Raw genomic sequence first — 16,954 nt, 5'->3', positions numbered from 1 at the left:
TAACATTACAAAATAAAACTTCCTTTTAAAAATTAACATTAGTGGAATATTAGTAATATTTTTTCTTAAAAAATGTAAAGTTTATGTAAACTTATAAGCCTGTGACACATTAATGAACAATGAAAATCCTGAAAGCCTGGGCAAGCTTTGTTTGGGTGAGTATAACAGTATCAGATACTAAGTGATCTTTACTGCCAGCTGTCACTCATTGGCCAATGTTGTTCTGGTGTAGAGAGCATAAGGTTCAAGACAACTCCAAATTTATGTAAAATTTACTCATCTCCTTTTCATGTGCTATAAAAGTGATTTGATGGTGGGTTAACAAACCTGACACAAATAAATAGGCATTGGCAAGGTCTTCTAAGGCAATTATAGTTCTAAGTACTTGCTAAATCATTTAGGAATAAACCAATGTAAAATTATGTAAAGTTGAAATGATTTAAAAGACTGAAGAGTTATGGAATGACGATGGTATGTTAACACTTAAAATTCTTAGTTTTTGATAAGAAATAAATTTGAAAAATCAATAGACTGAAAGAGTTCAGATATTTTAAAAAAGATAGCATCCCAGAAACTATGACTCAAATCTATGTGTCTTACATGAAAAACATTTATCCGAATACATTATTAAACTTCAGTGTTAATTTCCAAGATAATGAAAAAATGTCTTGAACTAATGCTAAATTTTTGTAAAAATACAAAGCTCACATTTCTGGGTAACACTAACACTAATCTAAATCAGTATAAGTTCAGAGGGGAGATTTATTAACAAAATATTAAGAAAATAATAGTTTTGAGAAACTTAGTTTTGGTTTCTGGAGAACAATGTGTTCTACCCTTGCTAATGCCGGTTCACTCATACTCAAAACATTCCTTCCTATTTCACCATTCTTGATTAACATAGCTTAGAATAATTTTGTTTTACTTACATTTAGAAAGATGAACAGTACGAAGCACCAGCGAGTAAGGGTGAACTTCATTTTTGTTTTTGCATACGATTTTTTAATTCCTAGAAAATATAAAAATAACAAAGACATTTAAATTAATATAGCTTTAATATTGACTATAGTCTTCCTTTTTTCTTGTCTATTTGACTTGAAGAGGATTAACATCCCAAGACATCCTAAATAAAATCCATATAAGTAAGAACATTATGTTTGTAGCTACATATTCCATTGCCCTTCCTTTCATCCAGGAGAGATTGTTGTCTGGTTGTTTTCTGAAGTCTTCTTATTGAGATATTCTGGAGCCACCTTTACACATCAAGAACAAAATAAAAACTTCAGAGAAATCAAGAGCAATCAATGCGGGCTTCGATCAACATGTGGCATCAATAGAACTGCTAAAATTAACAATAGAGACACCCACAAAGAAGTCGCCTCATTGGGTATAAACAAATAAAAGGTGTGGTTTGTAAAGGATTAATAGTCATGTCTTCTAGGTAATCAAAAGGCCAACTTTTATTTAAGGAGTCTTATTTTTCTTTCCTACAAATTTTTCAAGCTTCCAGTTGCTATTAGAATAAATTTCTTTCATGGCAAGGATTGAGTATGTCACATAACAGGTTATCATTTTCACTCAAGACCACAGTAGTGAGAAACAGACTGCTTTGTCACAAGTATCAACAGTTTTTCATGACTCTGCAGATAATTTTAGATAAGGAAAGATAATAAAAGGGCAAAAATTTAAAAATATATATATTTCTTTTCATCAGTGAGATCTGTGTGGAAATTATATTTCAGCTAGGGGTGAGTAGTTATGATAGTATCTAACACTGTATCAAAAACACTAGTTTAACTTTAACTTTTTATTCTCCAAACCTGTTTGAGCATGAAAAGAAAATTTATGATAACAATTATTAACTCAATTGCAGAATATACTTTGGAAAGTACTCTTTTGGGTCAATGGCAATTTCTAACCCACCATAGCCAGTTAAGTCTGCAAGTCATGAGAGAGAACCGGTCTTTAACTTAAAATTTTTGTTTCTTCTTCTCCATGGAGAAAAAGTAGAATTTCTGAGGTTTTAAATATTCCCTAGCCTTGGTACAAAGCCCAAAGTTATTAAAGGCATCTCAGAGACAATTGCTCCTTTGGAGCATTATTTGTCAAGAGCCTCTCTAATACCCTGGCTGTGAAAATGGGGAGTAGGATGAGGGGTGTGGGCAAAGAGTAGGAAAGAGAAGAGGTGGGCATTGCTTATCTAAAAGCAGCTATGGGCTTTTGTCACCCAAGATCTAAAATCTGTTTCAAATTTGAAATTTGGTATTTCTTTTGAAGACAAAGCTATTTAATATGTTTGCAGATGTAGTTCGAGCGAGCAGGAAGTGAATTTTGTGAAACCACAGGATAGGCTAGGGCCTTAACACGGGCTTCTGTTTGGATAACCCTTGATTATATAACCTATTCAGAAAATCATTCTTCATTACTACAGTAACTAATATGCCAAGGCATAATGTTGTCATAAACCCAATTTACGTTGCCACATGAAGCAAAACAGAGTGCCTCATCATGAGTTTAAAATGCCCATCTAGATACAAACTTCAAGTCTAGTTGGTAAAACCTGGCACCCTCTGAATCAGGGAGCTGCTTTCGGTAAGCAGGTTGGCATGCCATGTGAAAGGAAGAATCTAGATGAGAAGTGAAACAGAATAAAACTGATGTCATATTGAAAAGAATAAGACTTTTTATTTGACTCACATCAATAACCTGATACAGTAAGTGCTCAATAAACATTTATTGAGTGAATCAGATAGATTGCCTCTATGCAGCTGGCAACATTAATAAATAGAGAGATCTTGGAGAAATGATTCAGAATCATGTGCAGTTCAAAATTATGCCATTACTCAAATGGATATTATTAATAGATAATTTGGCTAGTTGAAACTAATTTAAAGAAAGGGATTTGTAACCTCACAGATTCTTTCTAGTACTAGATCTCTAGTAGCATCCATGATAGGGAAAGGAGAGATAAAAATTGTTGCTTCAAATCAATTTAATGAAAAATACATCACGTATTTATTACATGTGTTTTAAAACCATTTCAAGATAAAGTTTAACTTCAATATGGGAGACATTGGGAGAAAAATAATTCAGTCTGAAAGGTCAACATGAGCAAAGATGAGGATGTGGGAATCCTTGCATGGATTGAAGAAATTCTAAGTGGGCTGATTTCAAAGTCCATGTTCTTAGTCAGTTCATATATACTGCCATATAACAAATAAAAAAATAAACTCAGTTTTGAACAAATGGGATTTGAATTGTCAACAGGGTCTTCTACTTGGAAACCTAAAATTCACCTGATTGTAATTAGCATGTTCACAAGTTCTTTATAAGCACTTCTCTTGATATCAGCTACAGTGAATACGGAAAAAGGAGTCAGTACAGAAAAAAAAATACTGGGTTAAGGAATAAGAGATCCACATTCTACTCATAGAACAACTTCAAACTCACTATGTGACTTTTATGTAAGTTACTGCACTTTTCTGCACATCAATTTCATTATCTATAAAATTAGGTTGCTGGACCATAATTAAAGGTTCTTTGTACTCCAACCTTAGTTCTAATTGAGCTGCAATAAAATACAAAAAAAAATATATTTTTCAGAGAGAGACAACACAGCGAGTAGATAAATAGTTAGTCTATTTGACCCTCCAACAGAAAATAAACAAAACCAGCATTTTCTGCATTGTATTCTCTAAAATATGATCTCTATGACCATTCATTTAAAACAGAAAAGAAACTAGTTCACTGGGACAAAGTTTGAGAAATGTGGATTACCATGTGCTCTTTTCTAGAAAAATTTTATCTTAGAATAATTGAAAAGATATTAAAGGTTCTGAGAAGTCCTGCAACAATGGACCTTTTAAATAAATTCATTTAAATTAGCTGGTTTTACTAGTTATATTTAACAGTAATAATGTGCAACAATACTCAAGGAATAGACTGGCAAGATTGGCTAATAGTTGACTTCCATTGATTTCAGTTAATGAAAAGCATGTTGCTTTCTTTTTATTAGCAGAAAAGGCTGTAGTTATAGGTAAGAGTTACAGACTTAGCATTTCTTTATTATACTGGAATAGAAATTGCAAGACTTTACCACAACTTTTTTGGATTATTGCAACTCTGATGAATAGATGATTGAGTTAAATATGTTGGTGCTTTGTTTTGAAAGTCCTCTTTCACAAATGCTGATATGTGAAAAATGTCCTTCTCTCTTACTCAGGAGACTTCCTGAGAGGTGTTGTAGTGGCTGATAAAGCTATAAACCCTTTTGAGTCAATCTTTAAAATATTTATGTAGATTAATATCATACATACATTGAATCATTCTATAAATACCAAACTGAAATTTAAAATCGTGGGTTTATGATTTAGTCCTTATGTATACATTATTATGTCCTTATAAATACACCACTGAAAAAAATCCTCTTTCAGAAAAAAGTCATGTCTGATTTTATTAGACGATGGAATTGAAAGGGACTCTAGAATTCAAATTTTTCAAACTTCTCACTGTATATAGATAGTTAATGAAAATCTACTGAAGTAATTTTCCTCAAATCAGTTAGAAAATTAGTAGAAGAGCTCTGGATACACCTCTATCATAGATTCTCAAACTAGCGTATATTCTAAATTACTAACCTACCTCTTATCAAAGGATTTTCCTGGCTGGCTTCACTCTTCTGCAATTGAAGCCTCTAAGACCCAGTCTGGTTGGGATAGAATTAACCCATGACCACAGTTGCAACTCTAGTCCAGTTTGATTTTTCTTAATCAATTTCATGAATTCTGTTTGGTTCTGATTTCAAAGATATCTTAAGGTAGAAGGTGTCTAGACCTGGGCTAAATAAAGACATGACTCACGTGTGGTATTATTCAAAATATTTAACCATCATTGATACTTAAACATCCACCAATTAGAACAATTGCTGGTTGTTAACCACTGGCACTGTCATGCCAGTGCTCACTAGCTGTAAACCAGCCTTAGAGTTCTCCTCTTGCCTCCGCTCTCCCGTAACCATGCTGTTCATTGTTTATGTATCTCTGTGTGTTTGTGTTTGCAGAGATGGAGGTGGGGTGGAAAGAGTCAGAGAACATTTATTGTATTTATAAACTCACTCATCAAATATTTACTGAGTCAGATGCACTTCTTGCTCTTATGAGTTTTTATGCACTACAGAAAATGCTTTGAGTGTGAGCTACCCTTTGTACTCCCCTATTTATACACATTTCCCAATCCTCTTACCTTTTCTGGGAGTCTACACAAAGATATTTCACTTACAACCTTATAAGGGACATGTTTGTCCCTATATTTCCAAATCCAGTAGTATTTATTCATTAATAGAAGAAAGAACCATCATACGTAACTTAATCATCACAAAGCTTTTCTTTTCTTCCTATTAAATTATTTAAGGATCCATTTGTCTGAAATTCGAGTGCTTTGGAAAATATTATTTTTGCATGGCTGTATAAGTAGTTCAAAATGTTTTGTCAAATTAGCTGGATTACCTTGAAAAAAAAAAACAGAGGAATTAAGTCGGAGGAATTAATGACACCAGGGATGACCAGTTGTGTTGGATCCCTAAATGTCAGCCATAATGATACAAATAGTTTTCATCATAGCGGTGGTTTCCTACCATGACCCTAATAGCTAATATTCAAGGCTCTGATCTAGGTGACTTTTATCTAAAATAATGGTGTCAAAATCAATATCGATGTGGCAATTTAATATATCAGGTGAAGTAAACATTTTGCAACTTGTTTTATTAAAAATAATCTTGGTCCTTGTGAGAAACTTTTATATGAATTACTTTGCCAGTTCACTTTTAAAAAATTAAATATATAAAGAAGTTATAGTACATGAAACAAGACTTAGCCAATCATAAATTTAATTAGAAACACCAAAGAAGAAATCTTAATGAATATGATTAGGTTTGAGGATGTAGATGGAGTAATAACTGAGAAGCACACAGCCAAAGTTCAGTAAATTCAGAATGTGTCTGGGGACATCTAGCTAACCTCTAATCCCCATTTAAATTTTTCCAATGTCTGACTAAATTCCTATGACATCTCCTTGCATGTCTCCTGCCTCTTTTTGGTGAAGTGCATTCAGTGAAAGTTGCTAAAGGAAGCACTGGAGAAATAAGAGCTAGAATTTAGGCAAAGCCAATGAACAGAATTGGAATAACAGAAGTGAATAAGAACTTACTCAAACAGGACCTGAGACTCTTCCCTAAAGGAACCTTGACTGGCAATAGCTTCTCCAATACAAGTTGACTCTAACTTGAGTTCACTGCTTCTCTGCTGTTGCTAATGAGCACGGTTGATAAAGTGCAGGTCTTCCTGGGGTCTGAACTAATTGCTGGCAGGAAGGGGACAGGTAACATAGCTTTTCCATCAGTTTCTGTTCTCAGCTGCATGAGTGAAATACATACACCCTTGTATGTTCAGGAAAGTTCTGATGTTCTTTGAAAAGATAAACCTAATGTTTATCAAGAAAACTTGTGTATTACCTTGGCTCAAGAATACATGGTAGTTTTTAACCAAATTAAAACATATTAAAAAGGACTTTTTAAAAAAGTGAACTGGTTGGAAAGGAAGAAAGAAAACTAAAATGAACTGAGTTCATATCAAAAGTCAAGTAATTCTATATATTATGCACATATCAAACACAAGTAAGCATTATCCCTACTTTATATATAAAGAAACAAAGGTTCATAGTTTCAAGTGATTTTACTAAGTTCTCATATTCAATAAGGGGCAGAGACAAAATTTAAAATCTTCTTCAAAACTATGTTCTTTCTGAATTTCACATACACATTTAAAATCAGTATTAGGTAAGGATAGTTTGAAAATAAGTTGCCAAAGATTTTTCTTTTTAATTAGACTATGCTTTAAAGACTATGTAATATTTTGCTCTGGAAAAAGTATAGAAGTTGGGTAAAGATTTATTGTCTCTTAAATCGACAACATTCTATTTGAAGATTGTTAAATATGTTAAATGTATTTCATCTTTTCTCTTGGTTAATAAGATATTTACTTGACATTTTTATAGAATTCTAATTTTTATACATTTTTAAAATAATTAATTCCTAATAATGACAATATGCTTCTCTTAGAGTCTCTTCATGAATATTCCTTGTTGAAGAGTTATGGGCCAATGAGGATTCTTAGTTCTCATTAACAAACTGTTATAACCACCAAAAACCTCCAATAAGGAAAAAATCTAAAAGGCTTTGAGAGATTTATGGCTACTAATTTTAAAAACATTAGACAAATATAATTTTCCAAGATCAGCAGTATTGACTATATTGACTTCTATCTAAATCATACGTATAAACTAATAATCATACTTCAGAATAATTATTGCTTTAAAGACAGATATAAATAATTTAGATTTTTTCCTAACTTTATTGAAACAATTATTCACAAATGTTTCAGTGTCAGTTTCAAAGTTGTTCTCTGCAGAATTATGTTAAGTCTAGAGTTGGCCACCAAAGTAAATTTTGGGCTATACTTCTTAATTCACTGCTTCAATGTTCCTACAATGTATAATTTAAAAATATATTTTTCTCCTTTGATCGGAAGCAAATGCATAATCTATACAATGAAAGAAAATTAATATTAAAATCAAAATCCTCAATTCATCAAGGATCTTCTTAACCCAATATAAGTGGTGAGGCCGATGTTCACAGACCTCGATCCCAGGGCTCTCTGAACCAAAGAACTGTGGGAAATAAAGCGAGCCAAATGTTTCCATGTGTTTCATATCAACTACGGTTTTAGAGTCAGCATTGGCAAGAGAAATGTTGAAATAATTTAGAATGATATAAAGGGAGAAGCCTATTGAAACAAATGCATAATTTAAAGGAATTTCCGAATATAAAAAGCAACCATTTTGTGAGTAGTTTCCTCATGTTGCTATTCATTAATAGTTATAGTAATGGAACTGTAGTGGAATTTGGAAGCAAACTAAATGCTCAAAATGCTCAAACTAAATGGATTTGTTAAATAAACTTTGGTATATCTACACTATGAGATAGCATGCAGCCATTAAAACATGTATATTAGAATATTTAGTTACCTAGATAGATGCTTTATAGTACACTATTTCTTTAAAAATGACTACAAATTGAATATACAGTATAATCTTATTTTTGTAAGTATATGTATTTATAATGCACAGAAGAAAGGCTTGAACAATACAATATAATTAATTTTTGAGTTCTTAATACATAGCAGGCAAAATCGATGTATTATCTTTCTTAATCCTTTCAATAGCCTTTCTATATAGGTATTATTACTATTATTGTAATTTTGCAGCTGTGGAAACTGAGTCTTAAAGGTGCTAGGTTAAAGATTAGTCAAGTTTGCTGTGAAACAAACAACCCCCCAAATCTCAGGGGTTTTAAAAAATAGATGTTTATTTTTGTTCAGGTTATATGGAACTCCAGGGCAGCTGAAGCGTCCCATGTGGATCTGTTCCATATGACTTTCTTTCTGTGACCAAGGCCGAAGGAGCAGCACTGATCTGGAGCATGTGGTTCTCATGGCAGGGGCTGGTCATGCCAGAGGAGCTGAACCACACAATGACATTTCAAAAGCTTTGCTTTGCTGAGGTAAGACACAACTACTGACATCTCATTTACCTAAGCAAGTCAATGCGTTAAGCCCAAGTCAATGTATTAGGAATGAATAAGACATTTCTGAGGAAGAAGAAAGTGAAAAATTTGAAACACTCCTTTCTCTCTGTCTCTCAATCTCTCTCCATCTTTCTCTCTCTCTCTCTCTCCCTCTCCCTCCCTCTCAGGAAAATCACACACACTTCCACAGTAAAGTAAGTGGCAAAGATGGTACTAAAACCTCTCCAGGAGGTGGGATTGCAGGTGATTTTCTTTTGCTTATCTGTATTTCCTAATTTTTACAATATACAGGAATTGCTTTTGAAACAGAAAAGAACAAAAAAGTGATAAATAAACTAACTTGCTTTTATTCTGGGTTTTATTCAGTGTTGCTAATAGGAATGTTCCCTGTGGTGTAGCTTTGGAGTACAGAAGAAAGCTACAGAGGGGAGGAGGGAAAGTTATACTCATCTTATCTTAATTGTCTGGGTCTGCTTCCAATCTGCCTTCCAGTAACTGGAAGTATACTTAAAAAAAAATGTTTGACAATAATCCCCAGTATGGAATACGCCACAAATTAAAAGAAGGTACTTAAACCAGTGGGAATGCCATTTCAGCAAGGACCATTCTCTATAATTACAGCTTCATTCATGATACCAACAGCAAGTTGTAATAAAAAAAATGAGTTAGTACTAAATTAGTAATACATTTAACAGAATGTCTGATGATCTTTGTAATTACATCTCTTAAGAGTACCCTGATGGTGATTAGGTGTTAAAAATATATTTCACAAATGTAATTGCTAAGCTATAAAGGGAAATGAATCTCTGTAGCCAATGAAGAATAATCATAATACACCCATAAAAACAACTCCCAATAAAACACAGAGGCAGAACACATTCAGTGGTAGTATAGAAAATTGCCCAAGTTTTCCATTTTACTTATTCTTTTGTTTCTTTGGAAATTCCCACCAGCAGGGGTAAAAAACAAAAAATTTGATGTTACATTTTACATTTGCCTTCCCTAATATACACTATCATTGTAACATTATTTAAATGTGGCTAAAAACAGTTAACTTTTGCAACATCTGTTCTTGAAATAAAGACAACCTCTGACTGCAAAATAATAGACCATAAGATAGTTATAATATCTAATCTCAGCAATATGTGGTATTCAAAGAATGTTAGCAGGATTTCTTTAACTACATATTATTTCCTCTGTTAAGCAAGTCTTTTTCTTTCTCCCAACTGTATGTGAAATCTGTGATCTGCCATCTTGGGTAGACACTCTAATAGTATTTGTAAATAAGATAGGCCTATATGTCCACAACAATCCTTAAGGTTTAAGACCTAAAAGAGATAAATGTTCAAAATGTTCAATGACTAGACTTGTGATATATCTTTGACAAAAAAATGCCAGATTGGGAATTCTATGTAAATTACACCTATGTTATATCTTGAAATGGTATATTTTTAGCATGACATTTCCCAGGAAGAGACAAGTGTTATATAAGTTATCAAAAAATAAAATAAAATAAAAGACCTTAACAACAAAAAGCAACTATATTAAAAAATGGGCAAAGAACTTGAATAGAAATGTCTCCTAAGAAGATATACAAATGGCCAATAAGCCCGTGAAAAGATGCTCATTACTAGTTGTGAAGGAAAGGCGAATCAAACAAACAAATAAGATTTTCAATAGCAACTAGTTAAGTGACCAGAGCTCGTGAATGAACTACTAACAATTATTACAGCTGGATTGCTTGTGTGAGAGTCAAATAATGGTGAAAAGTATAGCAGACAAATATTAGATTTTGGTGATGACTGGAGATTTCTATGTTAAAATTTGGATTTCCTACTCAAGGTTGCAGAAACTTCAAAATGAACACCATTTCCATAAACTAATTTTATTTACTTAGTTATGTGTGTTAGTGAACACAGTAAATTTTTGGAGTTATATCACTTATTCAAACAAACAATATTTGTTTACTTTCTATTTAGTGCCAGATAGTGTGTTAGACCCTGGAAATCTAATAGTAAACAAAAAATATATGGGACTCCTACCAAAATTGCATTTAAAGTGACACTGAGGATAGTAAAAAAATTAGGAGAATAAATGCAAAATTATAATCATGATAAGTATTATAAAGGAGAACTTGGAGTTCCAAGATCCCTAAAAAGGAACTTTTCCTAGCAAGGGTAGACAGAGAAGATTCGTGAAACAGAATAGATGGAATTAAATGTGATGGAAGAGTCTGAGTTTAGCAAGCAGAGTGGGAGAGAGTTCTGAGTAGTGGAAGCATTATGTAAAGTCCTATGGTTTGAGGAAAAATGATGAATCTGAGATTCCTGTGAGCTAAGGTGAGACGTGGGGTTACAAAGGGAGTTGAAGTCAGATTACACAAAACCATATGTTACGGGCTGAATTGTGTCCCCCTCAAAAAAAATGCTTATGTTGAAGTTCTAACTCCTAGTATCCCAGAATGTGACTGTATTTAGATCTAGGCCCTTTAAAAACATAATTAAAATTACACAAGGTCATTAGGGTGAGCCTTAATTATTGGTCTCCTTATGAGATAACTGAGACACAGAGGGAAGACTATGTGTAGGCAGAGGGAGAAGACAGCCATCTACAAGCCAAGGAGAGAGGCCTCAGAAGGAAATCAACCTTGTAAACACTTTGATCTTGGACTTCCAGCTTCCAGAACTATGAGCAAATAAACTTCTGTTGTTTAAGCCTCCCAGTCTGTGGTACTTTACTATGGCAGCCCTAGGAAACTCACCCGTCATACATGATAGATAAGTAACTTGGAGGAAAATTTGGAAGCGGGCGGGAATAGAAGAAAAAGACCTGAGGAGGTGATTGCGTTGTCTAAGGGAGAGACATCGTCTATTTGGAAGTGATTTAGGAGGTAAAGCTGACAGGACTTGATCATGGATTAAATACGGGGAGTCTGCGGGTGGGACAGTGTGCAGGACTCCTGGGTTTCCAACTTTTATAGCGTGCTGTTGGGGGTATGATTTACTGATACTGGGTACCCTGGAAGAGAATCAAGTTTTGTTGGGAAGGCTTATAAATTTGGTTTAGGACATTAAGTGGTTTTCATGAAAGACCAACTTCATTAACCGTTTCTTACCCATACTCTCCTAGAGACGTGTTTCTTGGAGCACACTTTAAGAGATACCATTTGAGTGTCTACCCAAGGTGGCATTTCATGTGTTTCCTTAATGTCCTTAAAAAAACAAACAAACAAAAACCAAACAATGATCTCTACATGTGGGAAAAAAATTGCAAAATGGCCCCGTAGAAAACAAAAAGGACTCTGCTGTTGTCATTACATGCTATCAAATATCCACATGGCTCAGTTTGTTGAATCGTTTGGACAAATAGTTGTCTGTGGTGATTGGTTTGTTTTCCACTTCAGTTGGTGATTGGGGAATAAGATCTGGAGAATCTCAACTTATTAGCTTACTTTCCTAAGAAAGATTTTATCCTCTAGGAAGTGGCTAATAATTAGAAAAGAATAAAGTCCCAAAGAGCCAAATTAAGGTTAGTTTAGTGAGAATGAAGAGTAAGCAGCCTTAGTGTCATTAGAGGGGCAGGAGAACACTTCCTCATTGAACACGCGCACGCACGCACACGCGCGCGCACACACACAGACACACACACACGGTAAAGATACTAATTGGGTAAGGAGTGGTAAAAGAAATTGGACACATTAAGCTGTTATGTCAGATAACACCTGACTGAGAAAATATTAGTATAACAGCAGCATTTCAAAAGTACAACCAGCTCGCCTGCAGGGCAATGAAGAGCAGGGAGGGTAGTGAGCCAGGACCGAAAGGGGCAGGGGTCACTCTCAGGTATGGCAGGTCTGTATGGGACCTTCATATGGGGGTTCTTGAAACAGCCTGGAAGACGAATCAGATCAGCAGGAAAGAACACATGGCCAAAGAAGAAAAGCAGAAAGAACCAAGAAACCACCCTCTACACCATTGTTTGTGCAGGACTGTAATCAGGCTGATGAAGTCTGCATTTGCTCGTGCAACTGTTCATATAGATGAAATGAAGATGACTAACTCTTTTCTATTTTCTCCTATAAGAACCAATGCTCCCAATTTCACAAAACTTGATCTCTGATTAACTTAGGAGTTCCAGGATCAAGTCTACAATATGTCATAAGATACTCTCAGAGAATCTCATGGAAGCATAGATATTAAACGCAATTAAAGTCTTTATTGCAATTTAGCATATACCCAAAGAAAGACCAGTATACATTTACTGCACAAATGTCAACATAAGAGAATTCTCATATATATATGTTGGGTATTTTACCAAAAGTAAATTCAGTGTACTTAGTCAACAGAAGGGAGGAATAAGTCAAAGCAAAATGTAAAACATTTTCCAGTTGGATATACTACTCTCTCAGAAGTATTGCTATTGGAAGGCATGTGGACTCATGAAGGAGGGAGAGCTTTTTCAACATACTCTAAGGCATTAAATGCAATTGCTTTTTAATGTAATTTAATTGGATTAAACCTTAATTCTGCTTCTATTGACATTGAGCTCTCATGTAGCAATAAACAAAATGAAAATTATGACTATAAATATTAGTTGAATGTCTAGTGGGTAGGGTCACAGAATACTTTTAATTAACCCTGTTTGAAATGCAAGTCCAGTCAAGGGCATCACAGGTATGGTGCCACCTTTATAATGACCTAGTAGTATGATAGTAACTGTGTGCCAGGAGTGTGCTTAAGGCCTTTACTCTATTCACACAGGTTAATTCTCTCAACAACCCTAAGAAGGAAGGTCTTCAGGTGTGAAAGTGGTAGAGTTGGGATTCAATCAGATCTCTAAGATTCTATAGTCTATGCATTTAGTGATTGTGCAACAATGTCTCCTTGATTATAATTTCATAGAACGGGGTTAAAAACTGGGAATTTGAGTTCCTCTTCCTTACTCCCTTGTTAAAAAATAAATAAACTAGGTACTCAGTACAGAAAATACTGGCTAAGCCTTTTTAAAAACTTTTCACTACCTACAAAACAACTAACATACCTATGCACTCACCAATCAAGAATATTTTAAGAATTCATTTCAAGTAGACTGTACTTATATTATGACAAATAAGTGCCAGAAGAGATGAAATCAATTAATGAATTGAAAATTTCAGGCAAACTAGGACATAATATTATGTAGATACATGGTTCTCACATTTTCAGTTCACAGATAACTTGAATGGCAAAGAAATTCAAGACTCATTTGTCTCACCCCTCTATGCTTTCCACTGCATGTGTGTGTACACAAATGTATACTTATTACATACATATTCCTTTTCGGAGTTGACAGGAAAAATATGTTATTGGTTCATGCTAAGAATGAAAGTATGACAAGGATTATAGACAAACATTATAAACATTAATGCTTCAAGAATAAAGTTCATGAACCATCTGAAAAGCCTTGTGACTTTCATTGGTAGATTAACAACACTAGATATTTTTCCAAACATGTGATGAAAGAACTTTCAGATGATTCTAACCCCCTACCTATAAGTCTTCCAGCTAAAGGCCCAGGTTTCAAGGAACAAAGTCAAGTTGTTCCTGTTGTTCCCTGTCTAAATTCCTGACCCACAAAAATGGTGAGAGATTAATAAGTGACTATTATTGTTTTAAGCTACTAAATATTGGGGTAATTTTTAATGCAACAATAGATAACTGTAATAAAATATGCCTCAAGGGCTTCAGGTAAAAGATTAAGAAAGAGTATTTGAGTCTATTTCTAGCTCTGCGAGTACCTAGATGTATTAGTCTACTGTAACTAGTCTTGAATAAGTCACAATACTCTTTGAGTCTCAGTTTTTCCATCTTCTAACTGGGGTAACTGGACAAGGTTCCTTTCAGTTCTAGGATCCATGATTCCATGATGGGACATTCTAAGTAAGGGAATATCATGAGGTGCACCCAATGGATATTTATTAAACGAATAAATGAAAACTTAAAAAAAACCTAACATAATAATCATAACTAAATACCTTGGGAGCTTTAATGTTGACAGAGTGAGTGAAGTAGAAATGATATATTGATCATCCTAATCACATTGATGCACATTTACAGCATCTAGAGACAGAATGAATTGCTATATGGAAAATAAGTAATTTTACTTTTTTTTTTTTATTAAAGAGCAGTTGTTATCACTCACTACCTCCACTTTCCAGATACAAAAACAGTACAGGCAATATTAAAAGTCGCACTACCCGTGTAGCAAGTACAAGCTGGGACGCAAGAAATTTTCAATACTGTTTCGTAATCGGAAACTCTAGGGCTTCTCAAAACTGGATGCTTATTAGAATCACCTGGGGAACTTCAAAAGCACACTGGTTTCCTGGCCTCCCATTCAAGATTCTGATTCACTGGGTGTGGCCAAGTGTTGGTAAGAAAACATCCCCTTAAGTTCTTGGGGAGAAGTCTGGCTGGATCTAAAATTTACTTTAGCTCTTCATATTACCCTTGCCCTGAAGAGAAACAGAGAAGAGAGGAAAAGGGAACTTCTCTCTCAGGACGTTGGTATGCTAGTTTATTTTTAGTAACAAAATGATCCTTAACTGAACTGAGGGAAATGTTTATTTCGAGGAAAGGAAATTATATGAAAATTATACTATTCCTCTTTCTTGAACATAGAAAATCCAACTTCTACATTAAAAATTCTCTGTAGCTGAAATGAACTGTGGACGTCATGCTGTGAGGCCGTGACTCAGCTGAAACATAGTGAAGATCTACACCAGGTAAGTGGGCATCACTTTAATCTCAGAACCACCAGCCTCTCTGCCCAGGAAACATGAAGATGACCATTGACAAACTAGGTTGAACACTATCACTTGAAAGTTGGTTTAAGTGAGAGAGAATGAAGTTTTGTTGCTAGGAAGTGGAGTTGGACTCGGTCTTTGAGAGATCTGTGACTGAGCTGAGGGCTGAGCAAGGCACTGTGGTGCCATGTTGGTTCAGAATAAAGCATAGCTGAAAGGGATCCTATAAGATTTCTAGGCAAAATTCTTGTCCCCAGATCACTTAAATTATTCCTAATGATATTGGTTTTTAGATAAAAAATGATAAAGTTTTATCTTGCACATTCCTGACAATCTAATTTGGGGAGCCATTCTCTCAAGAGTTGCTGACAACTCTGACTCAAGTTATTAGAAATATGATATTGTTACATGGGAAAGAGAAAATCCTGATAGGGTATTTAAGAACTAACAGGCTTCCTAACCTCATATCATATAAATAAACAGATGCCCTAGTACAAAAATAAAACAAAATGAAAAAACTTTCAAGACAACTCAGCAAAAGAATTCCAATTTAGAATCAATTTAAAACTCGAGAGGTCAATGGCCTTCAAAACAGAAACTAACTTTATTTTCTTTCTAAAGATTTTGGCCAAAGCAACATTTGGAACAGTCACATTGGAGATTAAGTTTCTGCCAAATACAGAAGTTCTCAATTTATTTCCTCAATGGAAATAATTTCATCAAGTGAATCTTATTTATTCCAGGAACAATGTTGCATTTGTAGACTATGTCCTTGATTAAGACTCAGCATCAAGTAAATTATGTAGATAACATCAGTATGTCATGGAGGTATAAATACAAAATCGAAAAATCTCTATGGTAAAATTAGTAATAGCTAATTCTAATTTCAAAATGTAGGTCTTTATAGGCTGAAATACATAGAAATAGTTCATCTACATCATTAGTTTGATTTAAAGCTTCCCTATAATCATATTAGTTAGACATTATAATACTCTTACTATTTTTTTAATATAGAAAGGATATTCAGAGATGATTTGCAATGAACCATATCTTTTAATAAATCTTTTCTAAAGGCTTTTGAGATTTTTTTTCCTATAAATTTTCCTGTTGTGAGCAAAGGCATTTATTTATATTTCACTCATCAGAGTGGAAGTCAGAGTAGTGAGTACTCTAAAATTATTTTCATTGATGATTTAACATGTGTCTTCCCCTGAAAACTATACTTTGAAGTCAGAGTAGGTCAACATGTCTCTGCTCCATGTTTACCTGGTTCAGAGTAACATGAGGAACGAAAGACCTGTTCAATGGCCATAGGGGGAAAGGTCTCCAGCAAACATTAAGGAGGGCTCGTCTTTCACTGTCAGAAAGCATCCAGGCATCTCTGGGGGCTGCTCTGTGAAGACTCTGCCCTACTCTAGTGGGCCAGGAAGGCATCCATCAGGGAGTAGCAAGGCTTCCTAAAGGAGCTTTAGTCAATGTTCTGAGAAAAGCAAGGAATAACACTGCAGTTTGCATGTATTGCATCAAAGCCC

At 34.3% G+C, this 16,954-nt stretch overlaps 1 protein-coding gene across 1 annotated transcript in view; it reads right to left on the bottom strand.

The window, feature by feature from the left end:
- The window catches only part of CALCR (calcitonin receptor), a 51,602-nt gene extending 50,615 nt beyond the window's left edge, over positions 1-987 (bottom strand). Inside the window, exon 1 of the mRNA XM_011363602.1 lies at positions 930-987. Coding sequence (XP_011361904.1) covers positions 930-980 — 51 coding nt within the window. The 5' untranslated portion in view covers positions 981-987. The remainder of the gene's footprint in view (positions 1-929) is intronic.
- Positions 988-16,954: the final 15,967 nt, after the last annotated feature.

The sequence above is a fragment of the Pteropus vampyrus genome, unplaced genomic scaffold (genome assembly GCF_000151845.1).
Source record: "Pteropus vampyrus isolate Shadow unplaced genomic scaffold, Pvam_2.0 Scaffold4, whole genome shotgun sequence".
Classification (NCBI taxonomy): Eukaryota; Metazoa; Chordata; class Mammalia; order Chiroptera; family Pteropodidae; genus Pteropus; species Pteropus vampyrus.
Note: the sequence above shows the minus strand (reverse complement) of the source record. Positions and strands in the feature narration are given on the sequence as shown.